The 13967-nt window shown below is 42.8% G+C and overlaps 1 protein-coding gene across 1 annotated transcript in view; it reads left to right on the top strand.

Moving 5' to 3' along the window:
- Positions 1–13967, top strand: part of MEGF10 (multiple EGF like domains 10) — a 193707-nt gene that overhangs the window by 98586 nt on the left and 81154 nt on the right. The window contains exon 6 of the mRNA XM_004696586.2: positions 13449–13695. Within this exon, the coding sequence (XP_004696643.2) occupies positions 13449–13695 (247 nt within the window). The remainder of the gene's footprint in view (positions 1–13448; positions 13696–13967) is intronic.

Below are 13967 nucleotides of genomic sequence, written 5' to 3'. Positions count from 1 at the left end.
ACATCTCATTGCCATCCTGTTTCTCCCATTAGATTAAGAAATCCTGCCTTTAGAACATGTCTTAATTAAGCAAGTAGGATGTACTCAATAAATAGAATTTAGTAGCCTTAGGAGATGCTTAGTAAATGTTAAGGAAAGAATGAATGGATAACAAAAAGAAAATAGATAAAATAGATGTTATTACTCTTTTGACTTCATTGACTAACTTAATCCCTTGCAAATCCCTTATTTAATCCCAGGCCAAAATTTATATCCTTGATAGTTTTTTTTCCTGGAACTATAAGTAGGGTTGTTGAAATGTATTCAAAGATAAGATACCAAACATAAGAGTGTTTAGAAGAATTAAAGAATAAATGTTTTACAATTATTGTTTGTCTGGTTCATCATTTGAGACAAGCATACCCTGATATTATTGACAGATTTTGTTTGGCAAATTCAGTTAATTTTTTTGTCTTTTAGTGTTTAAGAAAAATGAAAGCTTTCTCTTGGCCACAGAGTAAACTGCTATCAGAAGCACGGTGGTTGTCCGTGGCGACTGGGGGCACTCTGTCGGCGCTGCGGAGGGTTTGGACATGTGAAGGACATGGGGTTTCCATGCTTTCAGGCGTTCTGGACAATACATTTTGATGGTTCTGCTTCATGGATGGAGAAGCTTTACAAACTCATTGAATTTTAAAGCTCTTGATGTTTTAAATGGGAGTATTTTCTTGGCCCTTCGCAAAGGGAGTGACACAGCACAGCCTTCTTAGCCTGAGGCCCCAGGAGTGGAATCACAGGGAGCGGAAAGACCCCGAGGGAACACGAGGCGGAAGAAAGAGAGTGTGTTTCTGGAAGAACTGAGTTTTTCTATCCTTTGAGACCAGGGGACTTTATTGGGGTTCCTTCTAAAAGTCTGTAGGGGTCTTCTTTCAAAAGTGACTTATTTGTCGCTTGCATATGTGTTGGACTGTGGAGCGTTTTGCCTTTTCCTCCCTCTTGAGTTCTCTCACAGATAGGAACACAAGCAACATACCACTTGATGGCAAACCTTCAAGTAAAAATACTTTTCCCCCCCAAATTCGGTATAACTGGCACTTTGATGCATCCTAATAGATACTTGACATTTATAAATTAAGGGCACTCACAATCTAGTTACTTCAAGCAGAATTATACCTTGACATCATTCTTCCCATGATTAACTTGATTTCCACGCTCTAGTGATCTGAAAACCCATATAGTTCTATGGTTAATTTTTTTATACTCCTGAAGTACTGAATGGAGATTAAAAAAAAATAAAGACAAAACAAAAGGTAGCCTGTTTAGCTTATCAAGGGTTGTTTGTGTGGTGCAAATGTCAGTGTCCAGCTTGCTGAAAGATCCCCACCCAACCAGGGGTGGCTTGGAAGACGAGGCCTGAGCTAAAATTTCACAGCCCTTCCTCCCCTTCCTGTTGTGGTTTTTATTCATTTTACCTCATTAATCATGTTATATTTGCATATGTAAATTTGCATACCATATTTAAGATCATTCATACATGAAAGCCAAGATAGCTAACCCATCAGAAACAGTAATAGAAGTAATGGTTCCCTGAGAGCAGGGAAGGGGGATTAGGGAGTGTTGATGACTGTATAGCCCCACTCAGTGGGATGAACAGCAGAATTGTATGTAAATGGATATATTGGATTGTGTAACATATGGCAAAAAACAAACAATTATAGGGAAAAAATAAATAATAAGGGTTTCTAGTGGGTAGGGTTGGGGAGGGAGGAGATAAAGGGGAGCTGATATCAAGAAGTTCAAGAAGAAAGAAAATGGTTTAAAACTGATTGTGCATCCCCACTCCCAGCCAGTCCTGAGGCTTTGGGGCTCGGCTCAAGGGGAGACCCTCTGGGACATGGGGGTACAGTGAATGGTGTGACCCTTTGCTGGGCATGTCTACACTGTAGCATATGCTGGACCCTCTAGTGTTTCCCGTATGGGCTCCAGTAAATTTCTTCCCTTTTGCTTAAAAAAAAAAACCAAACAACTGATTGTGGTAGCAATTGTATTATTACTGCTCAATGTGATTGAACTATGGAATGTTATGTTATCCATAAGAGTGCCCAATAAATGATTAATTAATTTCAAAAAAGAAAAGAAAAAGAACCAAATAGAATAGATGATAAACATCATTCACACAGACATTAAAAAATAAAATAAAAACTTACAGCCTTGTAAACCCTATGGAGCGGTCCTCCTCTGGGCACAGGTGTCACCATACGTGGGAAGAGACAACAACTAGCAACAAGGTTTGTTTAGCCCTAACACATGCACGTAGAGCAGGACACTCCTGTTCTCCCGATTACTCAGAACCAGTATCTTTGGAGGAGCATCTAATAATATGACCTGTGTTTTCCAGGCAGCTTCTGGGATCTTTACCTGGTTGGTGAAAACAGGAGCTCATCCGCTAACCGGAAGGTTGGTGGTTCAAGTTGGAATGGACCCAGAGCAACCGATCCCTTTGTTTTTCTATTATATTAGTGAAGGATGAGCACAGATAACTAAAGCACACCAAACCAATAGTACTAGTTAACCAAAAACCCAACCCACTGCCATCAAGGCTGTTTCAATGCAGAGCAGCTCTTTATGGGTTTCTGAGGCGCTTGTAAAATTTTGTATCCTCAGAGCTACCTCCACCTACCTTGCAGGTAGCAGCCCAACACCAATCCGTCAGCACCACCCGGGCTTCCTTTTCAACTCAACTCAACTCACCCAACTCACTGCCATTGAGTCAATCTGGACGCATAGTGAGCTTATAGGACAGGGTGGAACTGCTCTTGTGGATTTCTGAGACTCTCTCTCTTTTTTTAATCATTTTATTGGGGGCTCATACAGCTCTTTTCAGAATCCATTCATCCATCCACTCTGTCAAGCACAATGATATGTTGCCATCATCATTCTCAAAACATTTGCTTTCAACTTGTGCTCCTTAATGTTCTTCGCTCCCTCTCCCGCCCTCCCTCCCTCTTGAACCCTTGATAATTTATAGGAGTAGACAGCCTCCTCTTTCTCCTGTGTGGTGGCTGGTGATTTCAATCTGATAACCTTACAGTTAGCAGCAAACACTTAACCACTATGCTGCTAGAGTACCTCAGGACTCTTTTAGTGCCTTTTAGTGCCTATTAAATGGACTAGATTTTCAAGATTTTATGTAACATATTACATTTCTTTCTGTCAAAGGACATCACCGAGGCATTAATGTGATTGTTTCTGAGTTTCTCTCCGCTTCTTGACCTCATGTACAATCCCTAGTCTTCTGGACAAACAATATTTAATAAGTGGGAAATTTATAAATCCAGTTTTTAATTGGCAATTAAGAATGTAGAATAATGCTGTGTTTCACTGCAGCATTTCTCAAATTGCCTGTAAAAATGCATCAAAGGTGTGATGCCAGGACTTGTATTTTCCTTTATAAACTATTAGGTAATTTGTTTTGGAAATTCACATGGTGAGGAGCATATTGTCCTTTTTGGCATGAGTAATTCATGCAAGACAAACAAATACGGGCAGTCCCAGGATTTCAACTGATTCTACATTCAATTCATACATCTGTCTTTAAATTGAATTTGTATGTAAATCATGTATTTGGGATATGATTCTTATCTTATGTCAGTTAATCAAATGTTGTCTTGATATATAGTAGACCTTTCTGTGCATTAAAATATATTTTAAAAAACACTTCCATACACCCTAAACACCATTAGCAAGGTAATACTTTAATTAGAATTAGAATACTATCATGCAAGTTGCAAAGAAGCCCCCATTTGCTATTGCTGGCCAATGTGTATGCACTTCAGAATTTTAATATAATAGACTTCACGGGGTTGGGGGTGGAATTAACTCCTACCCACAGCTTGTACCCACGTCAGACATTTTCAAGCTGCAGTACAAATCAAGGTCAGAGGTGTTCTTCCAGTTTCTAGACTGTTACAATGTGCACAACTCTGAATACCATTTTGGCTGTTATGGATGATAGCAACAAGCACTTTTTGTGTCATCAGTATATCCTTCCAACCCATTTCACAAAGAAGAAAATTAAGTATAACAGGTGACATCCTGGCCATGTACTGCTAGACAGCTATACCCCTCTCTGAGCCAGCTGGCAGCTAATGATTTTTTTAAGAAGGTGATAAGGGCAAAATGACTTCATCCTTTCTGTTCTTTTGGTTTTCTTCCTAAAGGAGACAATGGGTTAACATGCTCTTGTTTCTTTTCCAGGGCACCTTTCAATTTGGCATTTGTTCTCTGCAATTGTGTTTCGTACTTTGTCCTTTATAAAAAACTACATGAAGACAAGTTTGACTAAGCTGTCTGTGTTCAAAGACCACTCACAATACCTTATCGTTGTTATTGTTCTTGCCAACACATATGTGACTGTGGAAATGTTAAGATGTTCCCTATCAAAACAATTTTAATGGACTTGCTGCTAACACTTTTAAGTCAAATCTGAGAACTGTCGTTTTAGGTCAGCAAGTATTGGTTCTCATGTGAACCATTGTGAGGCTTAGCTGTCCAGTATTCCCCTTGGAAAATTAGGTCGAGGCCCCAATCAAAACCCAATGCCAGCTAATCGATTTAGATTCATATCAGTCCTATAAGACAGAGCAGAACTGCCCCTCAGGCTTTCCACAGCTGTAATCTGTATGGGAGCTGATGGCCACATTTGTCTTTCTGCCATAAACGCCAATGGAGGCGGACATATCTGACCTCTTCTGGCTTCCTTACTGCCACGCAATTAGTCAGACATCCCTCCATACTTCATCCTTTTCTTTCTACTCTGACACCAACCGTTCCTTCCATATCACTATGCATCGATGCTGGGTTCCATAATTCAGTGCAACAGCCACACGGAACTCACAGGCCAAAGTGACCATTAAGAGGGTTTAACAGGTAAGTCACTAGATTACCACCAGTCAGGGATCAGCAAACAGTAAGCCGGCTGTCAATGGTCTCCTCAGCTAGCAGTCAAGTCTCCCTCTGCTTCTCAGCCTCTCAGCCACACTGGTCCTTGACCTTTGCCTCCATGGGCCAGTAGTTCAGCTGGCTTGTCACTCTGTCCCACAGTTCCATGGTTTGGGGCCAGAGAAGGAGAGGGTACCCCATAGTCTCAGCAATGCTCCTCTGAGACTCCATGCCATTGTCTGAGAGGCATCTGGTCTTGGCTGCCTCTGTCCCTTCAGACAGAGATCTCAAACACACTCATCCAAGGTCCTTGAAGTTTTTCTGTTCTCTACTGCTGCTTCAAAGATGGCTCGCCCTTACAGCCAGGGCTGGCGGGGGTGAGGGGGAGTTGGTAATGAAAACAGACCAATCCTCTCTATTCGTGTTACATAGGCCTTGTTCGCAGAGTCGCCTCAAATGTTTGCGTCGTTTGCAAATATTGAGTGGGAACTGCAGACTTTGGTATTCAAAATCTCACTGCCATCCAGTCAATGCTGCTGCATAGCGCCCCCCTGTGGGTTTCCAAAGCTAACTGTTTAAAGGAGTAGAAAGCCCAGTCTTTCTCTTGAGGAGCTGCTGGTGGTTTCAAACTCTCAACCTTGTGGATCGCAGCCTGCTGTGCAACCATGACACCACATAGAGGAGACATATTTACAAATAACCGTTTGGATGGTCAGCGTGGTGCAGAGGAAGCGTGTGCCTTGTTGAGGTGGATCAGTTTTTCTTTGAACCCTCACTTTTGCCATTTTTGTAAGTAAATTTGAACAAATCACCACCTGAGGCCATTTGGGCATATGAAATATTGGAATTATTATACCTATTTTATTGAGATATTAGGTTTAAATAAGATAGCTTGAATAATGTCCCTAATAACATCCTGGCACATGTTAGAATATTCAATTTATCTTAGAACTCCCTCTCTGGTCTCCCTTCCTTGGCATGGCAAAGGGAACTGAACGCTGGAGGCAGGTTACGAGAGCAGAAGGCACCCATAAGTATGGCGGTTTTGCAGTTTCTCTGCTTGTGAAAGTTGGTTGTACCAGCCGAGAGTCACATTCACTTTCATTCATGCACAAATGTTTCTTGAATGCAACCCTACGCTATGTCGAGTGCGCAAGGCCCAGTTTTCAGGTTAGTGTACTGCTGACGCGATGCTCACAATGGGCGTTCTAGCTTTAGTTGTTTGGTGTGTGTGTGTGTGTGTGTATTTTTTTTTTTCATAGAATGAGTCAAATCGACTTGATGGCAGTGAGTTCGGTTTGCTATCAACTTTTAAAATAATCTACATCTCGCCCTCTCTGTTTTTAGAGAAATGTTCTATGTTCTCACTACTGAGATAATTATTCCCAATGACTCTCAATATCAGGTAATTGAATGATTCCATAGGCTTGCTTGGTATAAGGTTTTATCAACTTAGTTGCCATAAAAATGCTCAGTCTTGATCATCCTGTATAAACTAATGGTGTATTACACTGAATAAACTCAAATATTCACTGCCATCAACTTGATGCGGAACCACAGTGTCTTGGTTTCCATCCATAATGTTTTGATTCCCATTGATAGTATTTCAATTCTGATTAATAAGGCTCCCGAGGCTACAAATCTTTATAAGAACAGATGGTCTATTCTTTCTCCCCTTGAGTTACCAGTGGTTTTGAACCATCAACCTTATGGTTTGAAACACTTACACTCCAGCGTCAAGAGCTTCTTAGGATCAAGGATGAAAAGACTTGCCTCCTATGCTTTGGACATGTTGTCAGGATGGGCCAGAACCTAGAGAAAGGCAGCATGCCTGGGAACACACAAAAAGGAGGACCGCCAATGAGATGGACGCAAGGGGTCCAGCCTTAGGCTCGGGCGTATCATTTGTGAGTGAGAACGGGCCAGTATTTCATTTAGTGGGACATGAGGTCACGGACTCAAAGATAAGCAATAGTAAGGTATTTAACCGAAATGCATCATTTTAGTACCTTAAAAGCAAGATGGTTACACGGCAAAGTACTTGGACTTTCCTTTTCACACAGTTTGGGGTTTGACTACTGACACCACTATTTGTCCATCTGGTGCCCTGGGGCATTTTACACAAGTGTTTGAATCTTTCATATCCTTCTAAATGTGAAATGGGCAACGTGTATTATTGGGATCCTTGTTGCGAGTGAGGACTGGGAAGAGGTGTGTACCACATGGAGCACAGAGCCGGCTCAATGTGAATGTTCAGAAGGTGTTGTAAGTTGCCAGAGTCAATTCTTACTCATAACAGCACTTTGTACAATGGGACAAAACACTGCCTGTGCTTGTGACAGCCTCACCGTCCCCACCCAACGTGAACCTGGAGTTGCAGCCTCTCTATCCATCTACCTGGTTGAGAGTTTCCTTCTTTTTCACTGATCTACTTCAACAAGCATGCTGTCCTTTTCTGGGGACTGGTCTCTTCTGATAACAAGTCTCACCTTTGTCAATTCCGAGGCGCATTGTACTTCTTCCAAGACAGATTTGTCGGTTCTTCTGTCCGTGGTATTTGTATATTTAAGTCTTCACCAACACCATGGTTCATAGATTCTACTGCAGTCCTCTTTAATCATTGGCCTGCTTTTGTATGCATATGAGATGGCTGAAAAGACCTTGGGTTGGCGCAGGTGTACCTTAGTCTTTCAAGTGACGCATTTGTTCCTTACCGCGTTCTGAGCGAGGTCGTTTGAAGCAGACCTACCCAATGCAATAAATAATCCTTGGCTTATTGATTACCACTTCCCTGAGTGCTATGATCTCACCCACTGCCAGTGAGTCGATGACAACTTATAGCAGACACTATAGCACAGGGTTGAACTGCCCCTGTGAGTTTCCGAGACTGTAACTCATTACTAAAGTAGAAAATCCCATCTTTCTCCCTCCGAGTGGTGGGTGGTTTCAAACTGCTGACCTTGGTGATTAGCAGCCTACTTGAAACCACTATGCCATCAGGAGTCCTGGAGGTTAGGATAGGACCATTAAAAACAGTAATAAATGACTACTTGTTTTTTTCTTGATGCCAAAAGGATATATGTCTATTTTAGAAAAATTAGAAGATTTAGTTAAATCAAAAGAAATGTTAAATTCTATGCACTCTCACAAGCCCCAGAAGCCCCAGCGGTGCTATTGAACTATAGGATGTCTGCTGTCGCTCTGCCTCTGTTTGCCTCAGGTGCCATCTCCTTCTCTCTCACAGATACTGGGTTCAACTACATGCAGTGGATACTAGTGGGACACTTTGAGCTAAATGAGTGACAGTTTCACCTGGTTCATTTTAATATACAGAGAACATGGTGTACACTGTTTACAATTGTGAGGTGCCAATATCTTCTAGGTCTTTAAGTAATCTTCAGCACTATCCATTTTCATTACAAGATCATCCCTGCAAATTTGTACTATTCCTTCATTACTAGAACACTGTTGTTTTCAATTGTTTGTTATTATACACAGTTCTGAGATAAACATTGTTATTGTTTTGGAGGGAATAAATTAATATAGTGTTTAGTACACTGACTCTGGCATTTACTACCTCTATAAACTTAAGCCAGTCCATTGAACCTCACTATCTTCATCTCTAAAATAAGGATAATATGTCTTCATCTTTAAATAAAGATAATAACCAAATGAAGACTTATCATCATCGAGTTGATTCAAGTCATAGTGGCCAGAGAGGACACAGTAGAACTGCTCCTGTGGGTTCTGAGAATGTAAATCTTTATAAGACTAGAAAGCCTCTTTCTCCCATGGAGTGGCTGATGGGTTCAAACTGCTGAACTTGCTGTTAGCAGCCCAATGCATAACCCACTATAACACAAGGGCTCCTAAGGATCATAACAGTACCTACTTTATAGGGTTACTTTGAGAGTTAATCTCTCCAAAGTACTTAAAACAGCATCTGCAGGCACCCAGTGTTATTAACGAATTAGCTATTGTTATTGCCTTTATATGCATACATTTTTCTCTTTTGAACAAAATAACTGAAAGACATTTCTGAGTAAAGTGCTTTTGATATGCACATTGACAGACTAATATCTAACGTGGAGGTCATAATGTACTTTGATCATGGTGTACGAGTAGTGGCTTCCACCAAAGGGGAGAGGTTATCATGAGCTTAAGGTGCACGGTGTCCCGTAGTATGCACTTAGCCTCACGGTCAGCCGGCTGTGCAGCCAAGTACAAGCATGGTGTGGTTTTACAAAAACCTGCAGTTGACTATTACTGAGGTCCAGAAATTCAATTTTGCTTAGGAAGTCTGAAACAAGAGAAACTTAAAAATTGAGATCTAAGTACAAAATGAGTGCATGAACAATAATATCATTTCAGAGTGCATCTAAAACATTTGTGAGGGTGGTGCAGTGCTGGCCATGTTTTGCTCTGTTGTATATAGGTCACACTGGGTCAGAGTCAGCTTGAAGACCCCTAACAACCTGCTTCACAAGAACTGGAATTCAGAGGGACACGTGCCGTCCCTTTTCGATAGCATTTGGATTCCGTCCAGTTTCATCTGAAACAGAAGTTTATTTACCCTTCACCCCGCCCACACCCCCGCAGATGTCGTGACCTCCAAATATTTATCTGTAAATGCAGAGATTTAAAATAATATATACTCCTTTTTATAAAGCAGAAGTATCCATTGCTTTGCTGTTTTCATTTCTTGCTAGGCAAATTGCAAACAAACTTTAAGTCAGCAGTCCCACCGCTGTAGAGTCAGTTCTAAGGCATAGCAGCCCTGCAGGACATAGTAGAACCGCTCAATAGGGTTCCCATTGCTTTTCTTTTTACAAAATGATGCCCATGCTGTCTCCACGTTGACTCAATTTCCCCCTATGTTGTCAGTGGGAGGAGTAACCAGGCAGTCGCTTTCAAGGCAAGCCCTTGCTCCTTGAGGACAGAGCGAGAAGGTGTCAGATAGTGTGGGGTCAGACTCTCCAAGCCATCTCTCTGAATTCTTTCAAATTCAAGATAATTGGTCAAGCTCTGCACTCAACATAACCTGCAGGCAACAAACCCTGCCTCGTGTCTAGACAGTCACCGTACTGTGGCGTTTATAGCAGCCAAGGAGAAGAGCTGGCTTTGTGCACTAGGTAACTCACTGGGATGCATTTAGAAACGAGTGTGCCGAGGGGGTGAAATGTGACCAATGAAGACAGCAAAGGAGGCTGCAGTGATTCCTGAATGCAGTCCCGCTTCTGCGTCCTTCACACACACACACACACCCACACACACCCATCCCCCTTGTTGATGCATGGTTTTCACATTGTGAGGTCTGCGGTCTGGGTATCATTGGCCTTTTAGGAAAATGTGGCTGAAAGAGGGGAAGCAGTGACTTCAAAGCATGCCACTGTCCTTAGAGATAGCCAGGAAATTAGCCCTGTTGGCAAAATAAGGCTTCTTTAAAGGCCTGCAACCCTTTCTCTGTTGATAGCTATCAATTTCTGCTGGAAATTCATTTTTATCATGAGGAAATGCATTGACGGCTTCTGAGAGCCTGGGGGGCAGGTCAGGTCCCAGGAAAACAGAGGTTATCTTGTGTCTGGCTGCTCTGCTGGAAAAGGAGTTGTTGCATGGGGTGTGGAAACGAGTCCGAAGGAGAGATCAATTCTACCCTCTCTGTGCTCGCATTTCCCCACAACTCTTGTTCTGAGAGCCACTCTGCGAAGCATATGTGCTTGGACCCACTCGTATCCCAGGGGGAAAGGAGGCCTTCGCTGCTCCAGTCTAGTGTGTTAGTACTCTTGACTTGATCATGATGTCTTTATCAGGGTTATTTTATTAGCTGGAATTGCATTTTCTGTCAACCAATCCTCAGACATAGACAGAAGATGGATATTTAATTGAATATCTGGGGCTCCCTGAAGTTCAAAGAGACGCGGAAGTATGCTGATATTACAGAATAGTTTAAAAGTCATCAGATACTACAGAACATTGAAATTTTGAAGAGCATTTGGAGAAGAAGCTGAGCGAAAATTGAATCAGCCCTTTTGAAACCAAGTTTAAAATGTTGGGGTTTTCATCTTTCGAGAAAAGCAGGGTGAACCAGGAATTCACATTTCAGAAATAAGATCATTTATAGTATAGTGAACAGTGATGAACTGGAGGAAGACAGGAGGAAAAAGGATTAAATTACAGGATAATGGATTTGGCTTTCATGGAATGAAGATTTCCTTTACTCTGGAGCATTGATGAGCCAGGGAACCGGTTACAAAAGGCTGTGTCATTACTTTGGAGAGCCTTGCCAGCAGGAGAGATTTTAGTCTACCTGGCATAGCTAAGAAAATTTAAAGAAACACACCCTGTTACTTTTAGCATAGATCCTTAGTAAAAAGCGTTACAATTGAAAAATACTCTTTGTGTCCACAGGCAATTACTAAAAAATAAAAAACTAAACTTATATGAATAACAAGTAGATTTAAATCTTGTCTGGGAACTACCACCTAATCTTATTTTGTGAAGGAAGATTGCATTTCTAAGGTAATTGCTTTCTTGATCTGCTTTAGGTTCAATAATTTCCTCTCGTGCTTGTTAATCGTGTTAAAGTGTGTTTATTAAGGTACTAATGAGACTAAAGCCAGGCTGATTAAAAATAGAATTATTCATTTCAATTCGTTTTTGATTTTATGAAATCAAAGGTAGCATCTAATATTAAAAGATGACTCCTAGTCTAATAAACTGTTTCTTTTGTGTCTAGGGTTTCCTTTTTGTTTTGGAAAACGTTTTTCTAGATCTGTTAAAGTCACGGAATCTCAATGCAATAGAAGCATGTTTCAACATGATGCTGCTATTTGTCCTAAGAGCTCTAGGTAGGGTGTATCTTCCCTAGTGTTTTTTTTTTTTTTCCAGCATCTAATGAAAAATATATACTGCTGGCTAGGCAGTCCATAGCAAGCCTCGCTTTTTCTGATCATCCCTTTTTAGGATTTTTGGCATGGTGGGATTGATGGTTTCTTTTCCCTTCCTGCATCTCTTTCCTCGCCTTGCGTTTTTCATGACAGCTGCTCTTCCTTTCTTTAAAACTGCTCTTTTAAGTCTGTCTCTCGAACGAGATAGTCTAGTGTTTGCATGCCTGGATTCATATGCCTACGATATAGTCACTGGCTACCCATTTTCAGTTCCCGATTCATTACATCATTATTAGGTCAGTATATTTAAACTTTGCCAAAAGGTCCCCGGTCATTGCTATAGCTCCCAGCCCCACACATTTTGATTGATATCTTCCCAGTGGATCGGTGGTTTCCATCTCTGTGTACTCAGCTCAGACCTAGGGCCAGAAGTCCCCTTCTCAATAGCCTAGCGTCTGGGTCCCCACTCAATCTTCATGGTTGAAAGGCCGTGGGTCGGGCCTCTCACTGACCTCCTGAAGAATTGCAGTTTTCCCTGCTCTGCCTCCCCATCTCCAAACGTCAACCCATTTGGCCCTTTTCTCATACTGTGGCTGGCTGCCTTCATAGGAGGCCAGTCTGCACGCTCTCCCTGTTTAAAAGCCCGTGCTACCAATCCCCTGTGTGTGGATGAAATCTCCACTCCTTAGCATGGCATGAACATCCTTACTTGAGGTGACCATTCCCATCTACCTGACCAACCCCTGTTCCCAGCAACCCCTCACAACCTAGCTAGACCATCTGTGGTAATTATCTGGTGTCAATTTGGGACTTGCGAGGATTACACGTAAAGGGTGGAGTCTGGCCTGTCAATCAAGATATAACGAATGAGACCTCTGTGTGGGCATGGCTTTCTCCTGAGAATTCTGGGAAATCTGGTTTTTCCTCTTTGGAGGCCGGAGACATTATCTCCCTCTCTGCTCACTCCCTTGGAAATGCTCTACTGACAAGACACATGGCACTACGCTGATAGACCCCGTGACCTGGGAACTGGCGAAGCCACGTGGAGACCCCTGCCAGCGCTGATATACTTACAATGCCACTGAATCCAAAGACTTTTTACCCACTGACCTGTGACCATCCTGCATTCAGTGTCATTGTGTTTCATGAGTCTGAAGAGGAATTTATAGATTTGTATTGGACATATGAGTTAATATCGGACTTATGGGCTTGAATTGGACCGGGTTAGGATGCTTTCTTAATGTACAATTACCCTTTCTATAAAACTCTCTCTTATGCACATATGAGTTTCTATGGATTTGTTTCTCTAGTCTACCTGGACTCACACACCATCCCTCCAGCCACATCAAACTCAACACTCCAGGTGTAGGAACGGTCTGAACAAAGCTAAGGGGGTGGAGAGTGTGTGGATGCTGATGCGATCCTTAACTGTCAGATTACGGTGAGCATGCCGAATGCCAATATGTGAAGCACAACCGTGTGTTGGTGCAGGTGCCCTGATGACCAGCTGAGAAATGGTGATAGAAGGGGGTGTTTCTTTGAGCCATTCTCTCCCAGAGGAGAGGCAATTGGCTCTCAAGGGCTAGCTGTTTCCTAGGCCCACCACCTGATGCCTTCCCTTTTTTCTTTCCCACCCCTCAGCCTGTGATGGGGATCACTGGGGACCACACTGCAGCAGCCGATGCCAGTGCAAAAACAGGGCTCTGTGCAACCCCATCACTGGGGCTTGCCACTGCGTGGCAGGCTTTCGGGGCTGGCGCTGCGAGGACCGCTGTGAGCAGGGCACCTACGGTAATGACTGTCACCAGAGATGCCAGTGCCAGAATGGAGCCACCTGCGACCACATCACAGGAGAATGCCGCTGCCCACCAGGCTACACCGGAGCCTTGTAAGTGACATGCTGCCAGGCAGCTCAGCCTGGCCCACCCACCTTCTCCATTCAGGCTGCCACCGCCACTGCCTGTCTTCTGCTTCTGTTTTTATTGCTGCCTGACAGGGCTGGGCTGCAAGCCTGTGTTTGGGCCTCAGCAGCCATGGCCACTCCGTGCTCTTGCTGATTGACCCGTAAAACGGCAAAGCTCATCCAGGCTGAAGGGCTGGCCTCCATGCTTTCCTTGTGGCAGACCCACGATGACCTGCTGATAGCGATCACTCGGGTTT

The sequence above is a fragment of the Echinops telfairi genome, unplaced genomic scaffold, assembly GCF_000313985.2.
Source record: "Echinops telfairi isolate 266 unplaced genomic scaffold, ASM31398v2 ScPeMD7_7469;HRSCAF=8507_1, whole genome shotgun sequence".
NCBI lineage: Eukaryota > Metazoa > Chordata > Mammalia > Afrosoricida > Tenrecidae > Echinops > Echinops telfairi.
Note: the sequence above shows the minus strand (reverse complement) of the source record. Positions and strands in the feature narration are given on the sequence as shown.